The 18,913-nt window shown below is 43.6% G+C and overlaps 1 protein-coding gene across 3 annotated transcripts in view; it reads left to right on the forward strand.

Annotated features, from left to right (window-relative positions):
* NEK10 (NIMA related kinase 10) overlaps positions 1-18,913 on the forward strand; it is a 368,787-nt gene that overhangs the window by 259,400 nt on the left and 90,474 nt on the right. For all 3 annotated transcript variants that reach the window (XM_075316653.1, XM_075316655.1, XM_075316654.1), the window contains one exon: positions 17,332-17,512. In XM_075316653.1, coding sequence (XP_075172768.1) covers positions 17,332-17,512 — 181 coding nt within the window. The remainder of the gene's footprint in view (positions 1-17,331; positions 17,513-18,913) is intronic.

Genomic DNA, 18,913 nt, shown 5'->3' on the forward strand with positions numbered 1-18,913 from the left:
GATTTTCTGTAATAATTTTCACTAAAGAGTGAGTAAAAGTAGCAACTCACAAGAGAGAACCGTCACGTACGTGTTTTCTGAGGTGTCATTAACAGTTAAGCATCTGTGAATTATACTTCTGTAACCCAGATATTTACTGAATCAAAGCCACAATCATTCTAATGTATTATCTTAGTTTAAAACGAATGTAATGACACAGCAGCCGGGGAAATACATTTGTAGGATTGTTCTAATAACTCTATTATGGTCATATATAGGTACAGATAGGAAGTAAAGGAAATTTGATGGACCAAAGGTATTAATATATATTACCTACCACCATGCCTAACTGCACCTGGAATATATCCTGCTGTGACCTTAGGTGAATTCATTGAAATCAATGCCGGATTACTGGATTAGGCTATGTGCGCACGTTGAGTATTTGGTTGCAGACATTTCTCTACCAAATCTGCATCTGGTTGCAGAAAAATGCACCAAAAGCATGTCAAAACCACATCGAGTTTTTGATGCGTCTTTCTGCCAAGAGATGCAGATTTTTGCAACATATTTCTGTACCATATCTATGTCTTCTGGCAGAAAAATGCATCAAAATTTGCATCGCATTTTTGGTGCGTTTTTCTGCAGAATATGGGGGAACCAACTCCACTTATTCCAATATTTATTTAGTTTTACACTCCACGTCAGGTACCCAGACAGCTAGTGTGAGGGTAACCAATCACAGACACCAGCACACTGGCAGTCTGACTGCAACCAATCACAGACGCTGTCACAGAGTGTGTGGGGTCGCAGTCTGACTGTAACCAATCACAGAGGGTGGACAAGGGAAGCAGTGAATATTCATAAGCTTTAATAAGCGGACCCGGAAACAGTGTGACAGCCGCACGGAAACTCAGTAAGTATAATTGTCTTACTTTAAACCCCATTTTGCTTCCTTTTTCCTTATTTTTAAATTTTATACAGGTGGCCAAAACCCGAACAGTAAGGATATGTGCACACGATCAGCACCCGCTGCGTCCTGGTCATGGCAGGTCCTGATCTGTGGGGCCGCGAGTCTCCTCCACAGAAGACCACAGCTGCTCATGCCCACGATCTGGGCACGAGCAGTTGCGGTCTCTCTCTTCTGTTCTCCCTGCGGAGAATGCTTGCAACTATGCAGCAAAGAATTGAAATGCTTGCGGCTCGGAAAGGCGCACCACAGGTTAGTTTACCCTGTGGGCAGTACATGCACAGTGGTCATGGGATTTCAAAAATCCATCCACTGTGTTTGTACTGTACATCACAGTATTTTGGACGCAACTGAAACTTGCTGCGTCCAAAACGCTGTGAACCTTGATTGTGGGCATGCAACCTTACACAGACCTCCTTGTATGGACCCCAGCTTTACAGTTCGGCTTCACCCATTGATATATCTTTGTACTGATACTGACCTGGAGAATCATACTGCCAAGTCAGTTTTACCATATAGCACTTGGATTTTTTTTTTCCCATTTTCCAGTACACTATATGGTAAAATGAATAGTTTCATTCAAAAGTACAACTCATCCAGCAAAAAAACCCCCTCATATGGAAAAATTATAAAGTTATGGCTAGAGTTGAGCGCGGTTCAAGGTTCGAGGTTCTCCAGTTCTAGGCTCGAGAGATTTTGGGGGCTGTTCTAGATCGAACTAGAACTCGAGCTTTTTGCAAAAGCTCGATAGTTCTAGATACGTTCGAGAACGGTTCTAGCAGCAAAAAAAACAGCTAATTCATAGCTGGCTTTCCGCTGTAATAGTGTAAGTCACTCTGTGACTCACAATATTATGACATTTCAGTGTATAGTGTGCGGGAACAGCGCATTCAGATCACTGCTGTATGGATAATGGCGATCGCCATTTTTTTTTTTTTTTCCTGGTCTTCCTTCCCTAAGCGCGCGCGTGTAGTGGGGAGGGCCATTATGTCAGCCAATCCCAGACACACACAGCTAAGTGTACTTTTAGCCAGAGAAGCAACGGCATGTGTGATAGGATGTCCATGTCACATGTCCCTGCATTATAAAAACGAGTATCTGCCCGTCCGGACGCCATTATCTCTTCTGCGTCCTTGGTGTCAGACATCACTGGCGCAGCTCCGTCCTGAGTCCTATCGCCGATACTGCTGTATGCGCTCCATACACAGCGCTGGACAGCTTAGGGATAGCACTTTCTATCAGTCCTTTTAAGGGCTCGTACGGGCAGGGTCAGAGCCATAGGTGACAGGTCCTGAAAACAGAGACAGCGTCTGTGTAGCTAAGGTCAGGGATTTTCTCGCTGCATTTCCCCATTAGGAGGGATAGAAAGGCAGGCTTCCATTCCTCTACCCAGAGACCCACAACCCTGGCACTGTACCCTCCTGTCCTCTGCACACTCCAACTCATTATAACTAAGCCATTATACTAGCAAACACTGATTGAACCTAGTGGCATCCTAAACGTGGCTATTGGACTTTTGTATAGTCCCACTAGTGCAAAGATATTTGCAGCACGTCTGCCTGCATTGCACACTCAAACTCATTGTTACTAAGCCATTATACTAGCAAACACTGAGTGAACCTAGTGGCATCCTAAACGTGGCTATTGGACTTGTGTATAGTCCCACTAGTGCAAAGATATTTGCAGCACGTCTGCCTGCATTGCACACTCAAACTCATTGTTACTAAGCCATTATACTAGCAAACACTGAGTGAACCTAGTGGCATCTTAAACGTGGCTATTGGACTTTTGTATAGTCCCACTAGTGCAAAGATATTTGCAGCACGTCTGCCTGCATTGCACACTCAAACTCATTGTTACTAAGCCTTTGTACTAGCAAACACTGATTGAACCTAGTGGCATCCTAAACGTGGCTATTGGACTTTTGTATAGTCCCACTAGTGCAAAGATATTTGAAGCACCACTGCCTGCATTGCACACTCAAACTCATTGTTACTAAGCCATTATACTAGCAAACACTGAGTGAACCTAGTGGCATCCTGAACGTGGCTATTGGACTTTTGTATAGTCCCACTAGTGCAAAGATATTTGCAGCACGTCTGCCTGCATTGCACACTCAAACTCATTGTTACTAAGCCATTATACTAGCAAACACTGATTGAACCTAGTGGCATCCTAAACGTGGCTATTGGACTTTTGTATAGTCCCACTAGTGCAAAGATTTTTGCAGCACGTCTGCCTGCATTGCACACTCAAACTCATTGTTACTAAGCCATTATACTAGCAAACACTGAGTGAACCTAGTGGCATCCTAAACGTGGCTATTGGACTTGTGTATAGTCCTACTAGTGCAAAGATATTTGCAGCACGTCTGCCTGCATTGCACACTCAAACTCATTGTTACTAAGCCATTATACTAGCAAACACTGAGTGAACCTACTGGCATCCTAAACGTGGCTATTGGACTTTTGTATAGTCCCACTAGTGCAAAGATATTTGCAGCACGTCTGCCTGCATTGCGCACTCAAACTCATTGTTACTAAGCCATTATACTAGCAAACACTGATTGAACCTAGTGGCATCCTAAACGTGGCTATTGGACTTTTGTATAGTCCCACTAGTGCAAAGATATTTGCAGCACCTCTGCCTGCATTGCACACTCAAACTCATTGTTACTAAGCCATTATACTAGCAAACACTGAGTAAACCTAGTGGCATCCTAAACGTGGCTATTGGACTTTTGTATAGTCCCACTAGTGCAAAGATATATGCAGCACCTCTGCCTGCATTGCACACTCAAACTCATTGTTACTAAGCCATTATACTAGCAGACACTGCTGCCAGTTTAAGGGCCGTAGTTGCATTGTCAGTGATAATTATTGTTGTTTATTCTGCTGTTAATAAAGATAGACCACCGCTGCAATCTACACCACCTCTCAATTTTTACTACCACATTTTAAGTGCACAATATTGTCGCAATCAAAATGAGTGGCAAAATGGCAGATGCTGGTGGAAAGGGTAAGAGGCGTGTTGGAAAAGGAAAAAAAGGGTTTGTCCGTGGGGAAGGTGGCAAAGCTCCATTAACATCTGCTGAAGATAGACTATCTACCAGCAAAAGAAAGATGTCTACTACTTACCGTGGACAATCCGATGTGCTCCCTTTTTTACGGACACGGACAACTGGAACAAAGGTAGATGATGGCCAAAAAAGGAAAATGCTTGAATGGATCTCAAGTGGTCCAACAAGTGCCCTCTCCGCCACCTCAACTACCGCATCCAAAAAACACCAGTCCTCTGAGTTGTCATCCCAATCAAACTTGCTTTCTCCCAGCTCTGAAGTCTCCATCCGCCATGCACAGTATGGTGGAACTGAGATGGCTGAGTCTGCAGAGCTGTTCAGTCACACTATAGCCTGGGACTCAGAGGTCTGCTCCCAAGCTACAGTGAGTACAGAATAGGAAATGGTCTGCAGTGATGCCCAGAACCTTTGTGACTCTGATTCAGGCCGTGAGGACCAAGTTTCTGAGCATAATGTTGACCCTTTGTCACAAACTGTAACACCTGTTGTTATAGACAATGAGGAACATACTGATGACGATGAGATGCAGATACCAGATTGGGATGACAACTTAAATATTCGGTCAGGGCAAGAAGAGGCTCGGTCTGAGGGTGAGGGGAGTGCAAACACAACAATTGATGAGGAAATTCTAGATCCCACCTACTGTCAACCCACAGTCAGGCACTCGAGGAGGTCAACAGAGGTGGTGGAGGAGGATGCAACTGATGACGAAGTTACCTTGCGCCTTCCTGGACAGAGTCGGAGTACTGGTAGCACGTCTACAACTGCATCCTCAGCCACCACTCTGCCTATGAGCACTAGTCGGGATGGATCAACAGGTCGCATGCCCTCTAAGCCTTGCCTAGCCTGGTCCTTTTTTGACATAGCAAAAGATCGCCCAAATTATGTGATCTGTAAAATTTGTCATGGTTCTCTTAGTAGAGGTCAAAACCTCAGCAGTTTGACAACTTCTTCCATGAATCGTCACATGAATAAATATCATATGTCCTGGTGGGAAGCTCACCGTGCTGCAATGTGGCCTAGCGGAGCTAACCATCCACCGCCTGCCCCTTCCAGTGCATCCGCGTGCTCTTCATCTTCTAGGACTGTGGGGACAGCTGTCACACCTGGTTTTCCACGCACAACTTCCACCACTGTAACCGCAACAGGCAGTTTGCTTGGTAGGTCGTCAGTTCGTTTGGAAGGGGAAACAAGTGCGTGTGTACAGCTCTCTCAGACATCGATAGCACCAACGTTGGATGAAGGCAACATCATGTCTACGCCTGCACTTTCCTCACAAAGCTGCATTTTTCCAGGGACACCCTACTCAACACCGTCTACACACAGCAGCCAGATCTATGTCCCTCAGATGTGGACAAATAAAAGGCCATTTCCTGCGACCCATGACAAAGCTAAGAGGTTGACTTTATCCCTCTGTAAGCTCTTGGCTACCGAAATGCTGCCTTTCCGCCTGGTGGACACACAGGATTTTAGAGACCTTATGTCTGTCGCTGTGCCCCAGTACCAGATGCCCAGTCGCCACTACTTCTCTAAGAAAGGTGTGCCCGCGCTACACCAGCATGTCGCACACAACATCACCGCTTCCTTGAGAAACTCTGTGTGTCAACGGGTGCATTTCACCACCGATACTTGGACCAGTAAGCATGGACAGGGACGTTACATGTCGCTGACTGGGCACTGGGTAACTATGGTGATAGATGGTGAAGGGTCTGCTGCACAAGTCTTGCCGTCCCCACGACTTGTGTGTCAATCCTCTGTCTGTCCAAGTTCCGCCACTGCTTCTGCCTCCTCCACCTCATCTGGGTCCTCCACCTCCGCCCCAAGCCTGCCTGGTCAGGCCACCAGCGTTCTCACTGCGCAGAAGGAATCACACACCCCTCATTACTATGCTGGCAGCAGAGCGCAACGGCATCAGGCGGTCTTTAGCTTGACATGTCTTGGGAATAAGAGTCACACAGCTGAGGAGTTGTGGTCAGCTCTGCTGTCCGAGTTTAATAAATAGTTGTCTCCACTCAACCTGCAGCCTGGTAAGGCCGTGTGCGACAATGCTGCAAACCTGGGTGCGGCCCTTCGCCTGGGCAAGGTGACACACGTGCCTTGTATGGCTCACGTGTTGAACCTTGTAGTCCAGCAATTCTTAACACACTATCCCGGCCTAGATGGCCTTCTGACCAGGGCACGAAAACTGTCTGCTCACTTCCGCTGTTCAACCGCCGCAGCTGAGCGACTTGCATCGCTCCAGAAGTCTTTCGGCCTGCTGGTTCATCGCCTGAAATGCGATGTGCCGACACGCTGGAATTCGACTCTCCACATGTTACAGTGACTGTGGCAGCACCGTCGAGCCCTGGTGCAATACGTCATGACGTATAGCCTGGGCCAACGAGATGCAGAGGTGGGGCAGATCACCCTGGTGGAGTGGTCTCAGATCAAGGACCTATGCACCCTTCTGCAGAGTTTCGACATGGCGACGAATATGTTTAGCGCTGACAATGCCATTATCAGCATGACAATTCCAGTCATTTACATGCTGGAGCACACGCTAAACACTATTCGGAGTCAGGGGGTGGGACAACAGGAAGGGGATGAACTACAGGAGGATTCATATGCGCAAGACACAACAACATCACCAAGGTCCAGACGTTCATTATCACCAAGACGGCAGGCATGGGACCATGGGGGACAGGGATCAACAAGGGCACATGATAGCAGGCGAGATGTTGAGGAAGGTGCAGGAGAACATGAAGAAATGGAGGACGAACTGTCCATGGACATGGAAGACTCAGCGGATGAGGGAGACCTTGGTCAAATTTCAGTTGAAAGAGGTTGGGGGGAGATGTCAGAGGAAGAAAGAACGGTTAGCACCTCTATGCCACAAACACAGCGTGGACTTGGTCCGCATGGCCGCGCAAGACACATGAGCGCCTTCTTGCTGCACTACCTCCAACATGACCCTCGTATTGTCAAAATTAGAAGTGATGATGACTACTGGCTTGCCACACTATTAGATCCCCGGTACAAGTCCAAATTTTGTGACATAATTCCAGCCATAGAAAGGGACGCACGTATGCAAGAGTATCAGCAGAAGCTGTTACTCGATCTTAGCTCGGCTTTTCCACCAAACAACTGTGCAGGTGCAGGGAGTGAATCTCCCAGTTGTAACTTGACAAACATGGGACGGTCTCGTCATCTTCAACAGTCTACCCGTACCAGTAGCACCGTATCTGGTGCTGGTAACAGCAATTTTATGGAATCTTTTCATAATTTTTTTAGACCGTCCTTTGCAAGGACACCAGAGACAACAAGTCTGACACATAGTCAATGGCTGGAGAGGATGATACAGGAGTATCTCCAAATGAACATCGATGCCATGACTTTGCAAATGGAGCCTTGCTCATTTTGGGCTTCAAATCTTGAAAAATGGCCAGAGCTCTCAACTTACGCCTTTGAGATTTTGTCGTGTCCAGCTGCCAGCGTTGTCTCTGAACGTGTCTTCAGTGCTGCTGGGTGTGTGCTGACAGATAAGCGCACGCGTCTGTCCAGTGACAATGTGGACAGACTGACGTTCATCAAAATGAACAAGTCATGGATCCACAAGGAATTTACTACCCCTGTGTCATCCTGGGGAGAGTAAATGCTTGTGGATTTGGAATGTGCTTGATGCAAATCCTGTTTGCAACTAGGGCACAAGTGCTGCCACTGATGGGGTGTCTGTGTGGCCCAATTTTTTGAAAAAAGGGAGACTCCGCTTGGAGTAACCCTTGCTTACATTGTTTTTAAAAGGAGCCAAGATGAACAAGTCATGGTTCAGCAAAGACTTTATCTACCTACCCCGGTGTCATGCTGGGGACGGTTAATTATGGCGTATTTTTGAATGTGCTTGATGCAAATCTAGCTGTGAAGTGTACAACTGGGGCACAACTGCTGCCACTGAATGGGTGGGTGTGTGTGGGGCCCAATTTTTGGAAAAAAGGGAGACTCCGCTTGGAGTAACCCTTGCTTGCTGTGTTTTTAAAAAGGAGCCAAGATGAACAGAGCTGGGATCAGGAAAGACTTTATCTACCTACCCTGGTGTCATCCTGGGGACGGTTAATTATGGCGTATTTTTGAATGTGCTTGATGCAAATCTAGCTGTGAAGTGTACAACTGGGGCACAACTGCTGCCACTGAATGGGTGGGTGTGTGTGGGGCCCAATTTTTGGAAAAAAGGGAGACTCCGCTTGGAGTAACCCTTGCTTGCTGTGTTTTTAAAAAGGAGCCAAGATGAACAGAGCTGGGATCAGGAAAGACTTTATCTACCTACCCCGGTGTCATGCTGGGGACGGTTAATTATGGCGTATTTTTGAATGTGCTTGATGCAAATCTAGCTGTGAAGTGTACAACTGGGGCACAACTGCTGCCACTGAATGGGTGGGTGTGTGTGGGGCCCAATTTTTGGAAAAAAGGGAGACTCCGCTTGGAGTAACCCTTGCTTGATGTGTTTTTTTAAAAGGAGCCAAGATGAACAAGTCATGGTTCAGCTAAGACGTTATCTACCTACCCCGGTGTCATGCTGGGGACGGTTAATTATGGCGTATTTTTGAATGTGCTTGATGCAAATCTAGCTGTGAAGTGTACAACTGGGGCACAACTGCTGCCACTGAATGGGTGGGTGTGTGTGGGGCCCAATTTTTGGAAAAAAAGGGAGACTCCACTTGGAGTAACCCTTGCTTGCTGTGTTTTTTTAAAAGGAGCCAAGATGAACAAGTCATGGTTCAGCTAAGACTTTGCTACCTACCCTGGTGTCATCCTGGGGACGGTTGATTATGGCGTATTTTTGAATGTGCTTGATGCAAATCTAGCTGTGAAGTGTACAACTGGGGCACAACTGCTGCCACTGAATGGGTGGGTGTGTGTGGGGCCCAATTTTTGGAAAAAAAGGGAGACTCCGCTTGGAGTAACCCTTGCTTGCTGTGTTTTTAAAAAGGAGCCAAGATGAACAGAGCTGGGATCAGGAAAGACTTTATCTACCTACCCCGGTGTCATGCTGGGGACGGTTAATTATGGCGTATTTTTGAATGTGCTTGATGCAAATCTAGCTGTGAAGTGTACAACTGGGGCACAACTGCTGCCACTGAATGGGTGGGTGTGTTTGGGGCCCAATTTTTGGAAAAAAGGGAGAATCCACTTGGAGTAACCCTTGCTTGATGTGTTTTTTTAAAAGGAGCCAAGATGAACAAGTCATGGTTCAGCTAAGACGTTATCTACCTACCCCGGTGTCATGCTGGGGACGGTTAATTATGGCGTATTTTTGAATGTGCTTGATGCAAATCTAGCTGTGAAGTGTACAACTGGGGCACAACTGCTGCCACTGAATGGGTGGGTGTGTGTGGGGCCCAATTTTTGGAAAAAAAGGGAGACTCCACTTTGAGTAACCCTTGCTTGCTGTGTTTTTTTAAAAGGAGCCAAGATGAACAAGTCATGGTTCAGCAAAGACTTTGCTACCTACCCTGGTGTCATCCTGGGGACGGTTGATTATGGCGTATTTTTGAATGTGCTTGATGCAAATCTAGCTGTGAAGTGTACAACTGGGGCACAACTGCTGCCACTGAATGGGTGGGTGTGTGTGGGGCCCAATTTTTGGAAAAAAAGGGAGACTCCGCTTGGAGTAACCCTTGCTTGCTGTGTTTTTAAAAAGGAGCCAAGATGAACAGAGCTGGGATCAGGAAAGACTTTATCTACCTACCCCGGTGTCATGCTGGGGACGGTTAATTATGGCGTATTTTTGAATGTGCTTGATGCAAATCTAGCTGTGAAGTGTACAACTGGGGCACAACTGCTGCCACTGAATGGGTGGGTGTGTTTGGGGCCCAATTTTTGGAAAAAAGGGAGAATCCACTTGGAGTAACCCTTGCTTGATGTGTTTTTTTAAAAGGAGCCAAGATGAACAAGTCATGGTTCAGCTAAGACGTTATCTACCTACCCCGGTGTCATGCTGGGGACGGTTAATTATGGCGTATTTTTGAATGTGCTTGATGCAAATCTAGCTGTGAAGTGTACAACTGGGGCACAACTGCTGCCACTGAATGGGTGGGTGTGTGTGGGGCCCAATTTTTGGAAAAAAAGGGAGACTCCACTTGGAGTAACCCTTGCTTGCTGTGTTTTTTTAAAAGGAGCCAAGATGAACAAGTCATGGTTCAGCAAAGACTTTGCTACCTACCCTGGTGTCATCCTGGGGACGGTTGATTATGGCGTATTTTTGAATGTGCTTGATGCAAATCTAGCTGTGAAGTGTACAACTGGGGCACAACTGCTGCCACTGAATGGGTGGGTGTGTGTGGGGCCCAATTTTTGGAAAAAAAGGGAGACTCCGCTTGGAGTCACCTTGCGGTGTTTTACATGATTTTAGAAGGGCGTGTCATGCCTATATCTGTGTGTCCTCCTCTTTTTTCTTGTCCTGCTCTTTTGTTTTCGCATGAGTATATGTCCTTGTCACTTTCCCATGTGTTTGTGTTGTGTTGTGAGTTGTTTGTCACCTTTTGGACACCTTTGAGGGTGTTTTCTAGGTGTTTTTATGTATTTGTGAATGCCTGCCATTGTTTCCTATGCGGTTCGAGTTCGGTTCGTCGAACGTTCGACGAACCGAACTCGAACGGGACCTCCGTTTGGCGAACCGACCTCGAGCCGAACCGGGACCGGTTCGCTCATCTCTAGTTATGGCTCTTGGAAAAATGGGGAGGAAAAAATTAAAAATAAAAACAAAAACAAAAAAACTGAAAATGGCAAGGTCATGAAGGGGGGAATATTTACTTTGTCCATGGGAAAACCCCTTTAAGGAAAGCACTAACTGAAGCCATTGTAAACAGCGTGATGGTAGACCTGATGTGCCTTGTAGTGTTGCCTCCAAGGGATAAGCCTCCACAGTTCAGATTTTCACATTTTCAACATGAAAAGTGGCGTTACGGTTTAATATTTGTTTACTGAGTTTCCATTTGTCATTTCTACTTTTCTGCTTGGATAGGTAAAGTATTTTGCTTTTACACTTCTTTCTTGCCATGTTACTGACAGTGTTTGACCTTAGGAAACTGTCATGAGACTGATTTTTACACGTTCTATTATTAGAAGTATTTAACTGGTTTAGATTATTCTTTTCATTGGAGACCATTGCAGTCCAATTTTATAAAGTGTATAAACTTATCAAAATAGCACAATTTGCATGGCATTTTCTCTTAACTAAATGAAATGAATTTAAAGGGGTGATTCGGGTTTAAATACAATCTGTATTAGGCAGGAAATATGCTTAAAAATATACCTTACATGATAAATCTTCCAGCACTTCAGTGATGTTGCTTCTGTGGTCCCTGTTGGTCTTTGTTTACTTTGCTGCATTGAATTATCGCTGCAGCCTATCACTGGCCTAATCAGCGATACTAGCATGGACAACAGATAGGTTATTTTTTTTTTCTTGAAGTGTATTTCCTGCTTTTCACAGTTTTATTTTAAAATCCTTGTCAATTTTGTTAACCCCTTCCCAACTTAGAATGAAATTAATAATAATAATAATGTTTTTTCCATTTATATAGCGCTATTAAAGTGGTGGTTCACCCATATTTTTTATTTTCTAGATTGGTATTATATTGAGAAATAATGTTTCTCTCAAATACCTTATGTTGGCAATAGTGCCTGTGAGTGGCACTATTGCAGACCGCTGTTCCCCACTCCGTGACCTAGGGGATCCGGTGACGACACGTCAAGTTCCTGTTATGCTGCGGCCGACCGCAGTGTCCGTGAGTGATGGACTGTGGGCAGTGTTTCACCGCTCATCACAGCCTATCTGCTCCCTCCTCCCTCACAGCAGAGCGCTGCAAGCAGGAGACACACCGGTCTGTGACAAGCGGTGAAACACCGCCCACAGCCCAGTGAGTCAGGAAGACTGGGGCCGGCCGCAATGATGAGATGTGAGCAGGAACTTGACATGACGTCACCGAATCCCCGCGGTCACGGAGCGGGGAACAGCAGTCTGCAATAGCGCCTTTCACAGGCAGTATTGCAAACATATGGTATTTGAGAGAAACATTGTTTCTCAATATATCGATCTAAAAAAAAAAAAAAATATGGGTGACCACTTCTTTAATTCCACAGCGCTTTACATACATCAGACACTTTCTCCATTAGGGCTCACAATCTCTCAAGTCCCTATCAGTATGTATTTTGAGTGCGAGAGGAAGTTTGGTCAATAAAAGAAATCCATTAGCCCATATTTCTGATCTGTGTTCTATGTTCTTTGGTGAGTAAAATATGGTTAGTAGAGATTTCCAACTTATTGCATTTTTGTTTCCTTTACATATTTCACAACACCCACATTTTTTTGTAATTGGGGTTGTAGATGAATGAAACAGATTCTTAATCACAGATATTTCTGCAATAAAAATCAACCTCTTATGAATCTACTTTTAAAATGCTTACTGCATAAATTGTTTCTGTGCTTTCCTTAAATCCCTCAGTCATGTAAAATCCCTGGATTGGCCATAATACTTTTGCTTGGGTTTTCCCTGTAATGTTTGTCTACTTATGATAGCTACTTTTCCGAAGGTTATGTTTTCCATTCATATTGTGTTTCCATTACTTATTTGCCTGTAATTTTTTTTTTATTATTATATTTTTATTTATCTACATAAGAATGATATAAAAACCTAAAAAACGTGTGTAGCCAAAATAAATATGAGTTTATTGAGACATTTATAACAATATTTATTTAAAGACAAGTGTAAAAATAGAGGGAACACTAAAAGGGGCAAAAAACAGAACAGGTAGACATTAAAATGTGTGAGATAGAAAAAGAAATGTATAGAGATGAATGAACATACTAAAAAATAGTGCAAATAAAGTATACTCAGGATTCTATCATATAAAAATATAGACAGTGGATGAAATAAGTTTTGAAAATGTCAAAAATTTTCAAAGTAAATATATTTCTAAAAATGCTATTGGCATGAGTTTCTCACAGATATTGGTAACAAACCATCCAATCCGCACAGGCAGAGAAATCCAATCATAGATGTCCATAAACCTAGGAATATGCAATAATGAGAAATGACAAAAATAAAAGTATTGAACACGCTTACTGAAATTTATTTAATATTTCTTAATACTTTGTACAAAAGCCTTTGTTGGTGATGACAGCTTCAAGACTCCACCTGTAATGAGAAGCTGTTTCCATGCATTGCTCAGGTGTGATTTTGATCCATTCTTCCAGACAAACTCTTTAAGGCTATGTGCGCACGTTGCGTACAGTTCACTGCAGAAATTTCTGCAGCGATCTGAAGAGCACATGTGCGCTTTAAATCGCTGCAGAAATGTCCGTAGTGAAGCCGATTCCATGCGCTCTGCCTGCAGCTCCTGCCATAGACAGAGCAGGAGCTGCTGGCAAAGCGCACGGAAGAAGTGACATGTCACTTCTTAGAACGCAGCGCTTCGGCAGTAGCCGAAGCGCTGCGCTCTAAAACGCCACGTGCGCACGGCCCCTGCACAATCTCCATAGACTGTGCAGGGGACGCAGGACGCATGCAGTTACACTGCGCTACAAAGCGCAGCGTAACTGCATGTATTTGCGCAACGTGCGCACATAGCCTAAATCCTGAAGGTTCTGTGGGTTCCTTATATGAACTCTGAGCTTTATTTCCTTACTTAAATTTTTTATTGGATTCAGGTCAGGTGGTTGGCTGGACTATTTTAGCAGCTTCAGTTCATCTATAAACATTTTTTAGTTCAATTAAATAACATTAACCCCAGTGCTGTCTGTTGTTTGTTTTTTTTTGTTGTTTTTTTTTTTACCATGGAGAGCACTTGAACTGAAAATATGATTGTGGGAATTTAGCCTAAAAGCCCTAATTAAAATGTTTTTCAGTTGGACCTCGATTCACCATTTGTATTTTTTGTTTTTTTTCAAAGTCTCTTTCCTTCTTTGTCTTGCGGTACTAAATGCCGTTTTTGCTCCAAATTCATTAAAATGGCGCAGGCAATTCATTAATTGGGTGCAAAGTAAAAAAAAAAAAATATATATTTTTTTGTCTTGAGTTTATTTTGCAAATTATGGCAGCAAAAGTTGTAATTTGCACCAAATGTCCTCAAAAATGTATGTGCCAAGGCACTGGCGCGCTCAAAAATCCTGCCTCTGGATAATAGGAGCAGAGTTGCATTAAATTTTGCAACTCTTTAAAAAATTGAAATTGATAAAAAAAGCAAAAATATCTGAAATTGCTAAACTGCGCCCACAAAGTTGAAAAAACCCCAACAGTCAAGCACATATAAAATAGACGTCAATAAAGGCGCAAATAGAAAAATGAATTGGGTGCAAACAAAAAAAGGCACAAAACTAGACAATAAACAGGCACAAAGGCAATAATGAATTGTGGCATAGTGTATAACCTCCCAAAATTTACAGGTAATATAAACATTATTAACCTGCAAATATGGGCTTAGTCTGCAGGTTGATAGTGTTCTGAAGGTGCCCGGTGCCAGCACCCAGAGCCCCGTTGCTGGGAGGAAATTAGTTTGGTTTTTCCAGGCTTTCAGTCATCAGGGTGGCCCAACAAGGTTTCAGTCATCGCTCAGTGCATAGTGAGCAACGACTGTAACCACCCCTCCGGAAGTGACTAGAGCTGGCTGTCAGCCAGTGCCAGGGGTGTGGTAACAGCCACTGCTCACTATGCCCACAGCGGTAACTGAAGTAGCCCCTCAGATTGCTGGGAGGAATATAGTTAACACTAGAACTACTGGACTCGTGACACCTATATAGAAATACATGGTGCAAAGTAGTCAAAATGACTACCTCAGTAGTTCTACTGTTAAATTCCTTCTGGCAACGGGGATCTTGATATAGGCCTCTCGTAGCTTCAGAAGCCTAATAACCTTCAGATTAACCCCAAATCTGCAGGTTAATAGTGTTTGGTGACAAGTTCCCTTTAACCCCTTAGTAGCTAAATTTTTCATATCTGACCTGTTTCATTTTATTTGGCAATAACTCTGTAATGTTGAACATATCCCAGTGGTTTTGATATTTTTTTTTGTGACACTTTATACTTTTTTAGTGGTAAATTTAGACCAATGTTTTGTTGTTATTTATAAAAATATCAGAAATTTGACAAATTTAAAAAAATAGATAGTCAAACCACACAAACCAGTTATTTAATAACATTTCCCTTGTGTCAGCCTTGCATCAGCACCATTATTCAAACATAGGGCTGGAATGGCGTCAGCTGTGTTTTGGCGTAAGCCTTCCTCAGGTGTGAAGAAGGCTTGCACCGAAATTCACATTGGGGCTGTTACCATTCCAGGTGGAATGGTACCAGCAGGAGGAGCACATGGGTAAACTTGACTTTTACTCATCTACTTATTCATTAATGCACTTGTGAATCTGTCTTACTCTACCTCATTATTGTTACACATGCACCCTAATATATTCACGAGATATTTAATCCTTGCTGTGCTTGTGTGTTCTAATATATATATTTTATATAATAGAATCCTGTGTATACGTTTTAATTATTTGTCATCTTCCCATATCCTTTAGCATTTGTTTTAGACTATTTTTAGTTTTTTCATCCATCTCTATAAATTTATATGTACATATCAGATATTTTAATCTCTTCCTGCTGTGTTTTTTGCCCATGAAAGGGAACCTGTCATCAGAAATTTTGCTTTAAACCTAAAAGTTTCCCCTTCTGCAGCTCCTGGGCTGCATTCTAGCAAGGTTCCTGTACTTTTTGTGGCCCCTTTTAAACCAAATTAAATACTTTATAAACTTGTACCTTTTGCTATGTAAATTTTGTAAATCGTCCATTACGCCGCCCCCCAACGCTGAATTTCTTATCTCAGGACACCGCCCCTGGGCGCCCGTGGTCCCGCGTATGCGCTGTGCAACTGTAGCGGAACTGTGCACTGTGTGCACGTGTGACCGCTGGTGACGTTTTGGGCAGGCATGAGGTTATGGGTGGCGCTGTGAGTGTCATCAGCAAGTGCCGCCCATAACCTCGTGACCACACTTTCCCCTCTTCCTCCAGCATTCTGCGCAAGCGCTTGCTGGCCAGATGACCCGACGTCACCTCTTTCCCATCTTGCCCTGCTGCAGGGTAAGATGGGAAGTAGGTGACGTCGGGTTATTTGGCCGGCGAGCGCTTGCGCAGAACGCTGGAGGCAGTGGGGGAAAGCGCGTCCACGAGATTATGGGCGAGCACTTGCGATGCAATCACAGCGCCACCCATAATCTCGTCCTTGTGACACACGTCACCAGCGACCCTGGCGTGGGCAGCACCTCGGGTGCTGTGGGCGGCGTCCTGATGGTTGAAATGGAGCGTGGGGGGACAGCGTCAATGTGCTGGAGGAACAGCAACGGTCAGTAGAGAGCCCGCCCCCATGGACGATTTACAAAATTTACATAGCAAAAGGTACAAGTTTATAAAGTATTTAATTTGGTTTAAAAGGGGCCACAAAAAGTACAGGAACCTTGCTAGAATGCAGCCCAGGAGCTGCAGAGGGGGAAACTTTTAGGTTTCAAGCTAAATTTCTGATGACAGGTTCCCTTTAATGTTGTCCCTATTTTTGCACTCATCTTTAAAAACATATTATTATAATTGTCTCATTAAACTCATATGTATTCTTATTGTGGATATACACATTTTTTGTGGGTTTTTTTTCAATTCATTAGTTGTTTTATAGCCATCATATTTTGTTACACGCTTGTCTTGAGTGCATTATCTTTCATTAATTTAATTTAATTAATTATTTTTTTGCTAAGTACTAATACTATTATTATTTTATTTTTTTTATAATTTTATGCACCCATTTTTTGATGGCTGCCTCATTTGTCTATAAGAATGATGTAGACTGCTTGTTCCCTATCTTGTTGACCTTGAGAGCCACATTTAACTCTAAAAGAAGGTCACGAGCCACATCCATCTCTCACCCCCATTAACCCCCATCACAATAGTGAGACTCAGAGCCCCCATTTTCAGCCACCTCCTTTGACAGATAGTATCAGCCTGCCTCCAACTTACTATATTTAAATGATTTCTAAATCCCCAAGGCAAGTGTATGGGCATCCAGGTTTGCTCCTCTGTGCAAAGCTACTCACATAATTCACCATCTTTATAGCTGTTTGCTAGACCAGGTGCTAATGTAACAAGCTGGTAGACAGCCACGACCCACATATCATGGTCCCGCGAGCCACATGTAGCTCCCAAGCCACAGGTTGGGGACCCTGATGTAGACCATGTTCACAACCTAAAGTTGATGTTTTTGTGATTTAACTCCTTTTTACCTTTTGTCCTAGGACCCATACGAGAAAGCTAGCTTGAGCAGTAGCAGCAGTAGCAGTGGGATAGCAAGCTGCAAGAGTGACATATCAGAGAATGCTTTTATTCCCTTGGGATTATTGCCACAAAGTAACAATGATAAAAGTTCTGATGTTTTTCTCCCAGACCATTGCTACTCCATAGACAACCTTGATAAAGGTAATTTTTTGTTTGTTTGTTTGTTTTTGATCAAGTTAAAGGTAGTAAACTCCGTATTACTCACCTCCTGCTGCTCCATCGATTCCTCTGCACCACTTCTCCCGGTCTGTGCCGACAGGCTGCATCGGTGCCACCAGTAAACAATATTGTACATGTAGACAATATTACAATTTTACGGTAACTATTGTCACATAGTTTTTACTCAATTTCAAGCTTGTACATCCAGTAGCATAATATCTAAAAATAAATAAGAAGTAACTGAATTTCTAGCCATGACAGTTTAGCAAAAAAGCCCGTGTCTGTCTAAGAACAGCTACCAAGTACTATTGGGTGCATGGAGGATGTGGAGACAGATGAATAAGAGGCACCAGATTCTGAAGAAAATTAAGAAAGAGGGAACAGCGAGGAGGTAGATAACTGAAGTGACTTGATACGCCTGTCTAAAGAGATGTGTTTTTAATGCACAATTAAAAATGTGGGTGCTAAGTATTAATTGTAACCTTGGTGTATTCCAGAAAACTGGCACAGAACGAGGGAACATTTGGAGACACAAGTGTGAATTTTGGATTATGGAAGATGTTAGTCTTAGATTAGTTGCAGAATGGGCAGCATAGGTAGGGTGATAGACAGAGATGAGGAAGGAGATGTTTGTAATGCAGAACTGTGAAGACCTTTATGAATGAGATAGATACGTTTAAATTGTATTCTATAGCGAATGGGTAACCAGTGCAATGACTAGAGGCATTGGTGTAGCGGCTGGACAGAAATACAACACTAACTGCTACATTCGGGATGGGTGGGAGAGGAAGACGTTTTGTAAGAGGGAGACCGATCAGTAGAGTCGCAGTAGTTGAGATAAGAATGAAAGAGTGAAAGCAAGAGTTTTTGCAGTTTGAAAGGTGAGAAAAGGTTGGATTTTGTAGATGGTTGTAAGCTGCAGGTGACGTGAGTGAGTGAGCTATTTTACCTAAGGAATAAAGGAAAATTATGTGTCAAATATGACCCTGACAGCGAGCGTGTTGCTTTGGAGTTTTGCTTGAACCATCAACCAAAATTAATTGCGACATTGGGTATGGGTAGGATAATAGGAGGAGGAAACAAGAGCAGTTCAGTTTTGGAGAATTTTCTGGTATTCGGTCTAAAATCAAGGAACCATGTCAACATATTATTTGGTGGCACTACAGTTCGTCTCCTTCCTCCCTGAAATGACAATTTGAACATATTATTAATGATCAATCACCGCAATGCTTTTCATGGTTTTTTTTTTCTTTTAACAAAATGTTGTCAAGAATTAGAAAACAAAGTCTGCTTTTTTGTCCAGAAGCATTAATGTTTATTCGTAGCTTGTGTCTGTCGCAGCTCAATCGCTTACACTTATCTGGGGATATGAAGCAGTAATAG

Source organism: Anomaloglossus baeobatrachus, chromosome 6 (genome assembly GCF_048569485.1).
Source record: "Anomaloglossus baeobatrachus isolate aAnoBae1 chromosome 6, aAnoBae1.hap1, whole genome shotgun sequence".
Taxonomy (NCBI): domain Eukaryota; kingdom Metazoa; phylum Chordata; class Amphibia; order Anura; family Aromobatidae; genus Anomaloglossus; species Anomaloglossus baeobatrachus.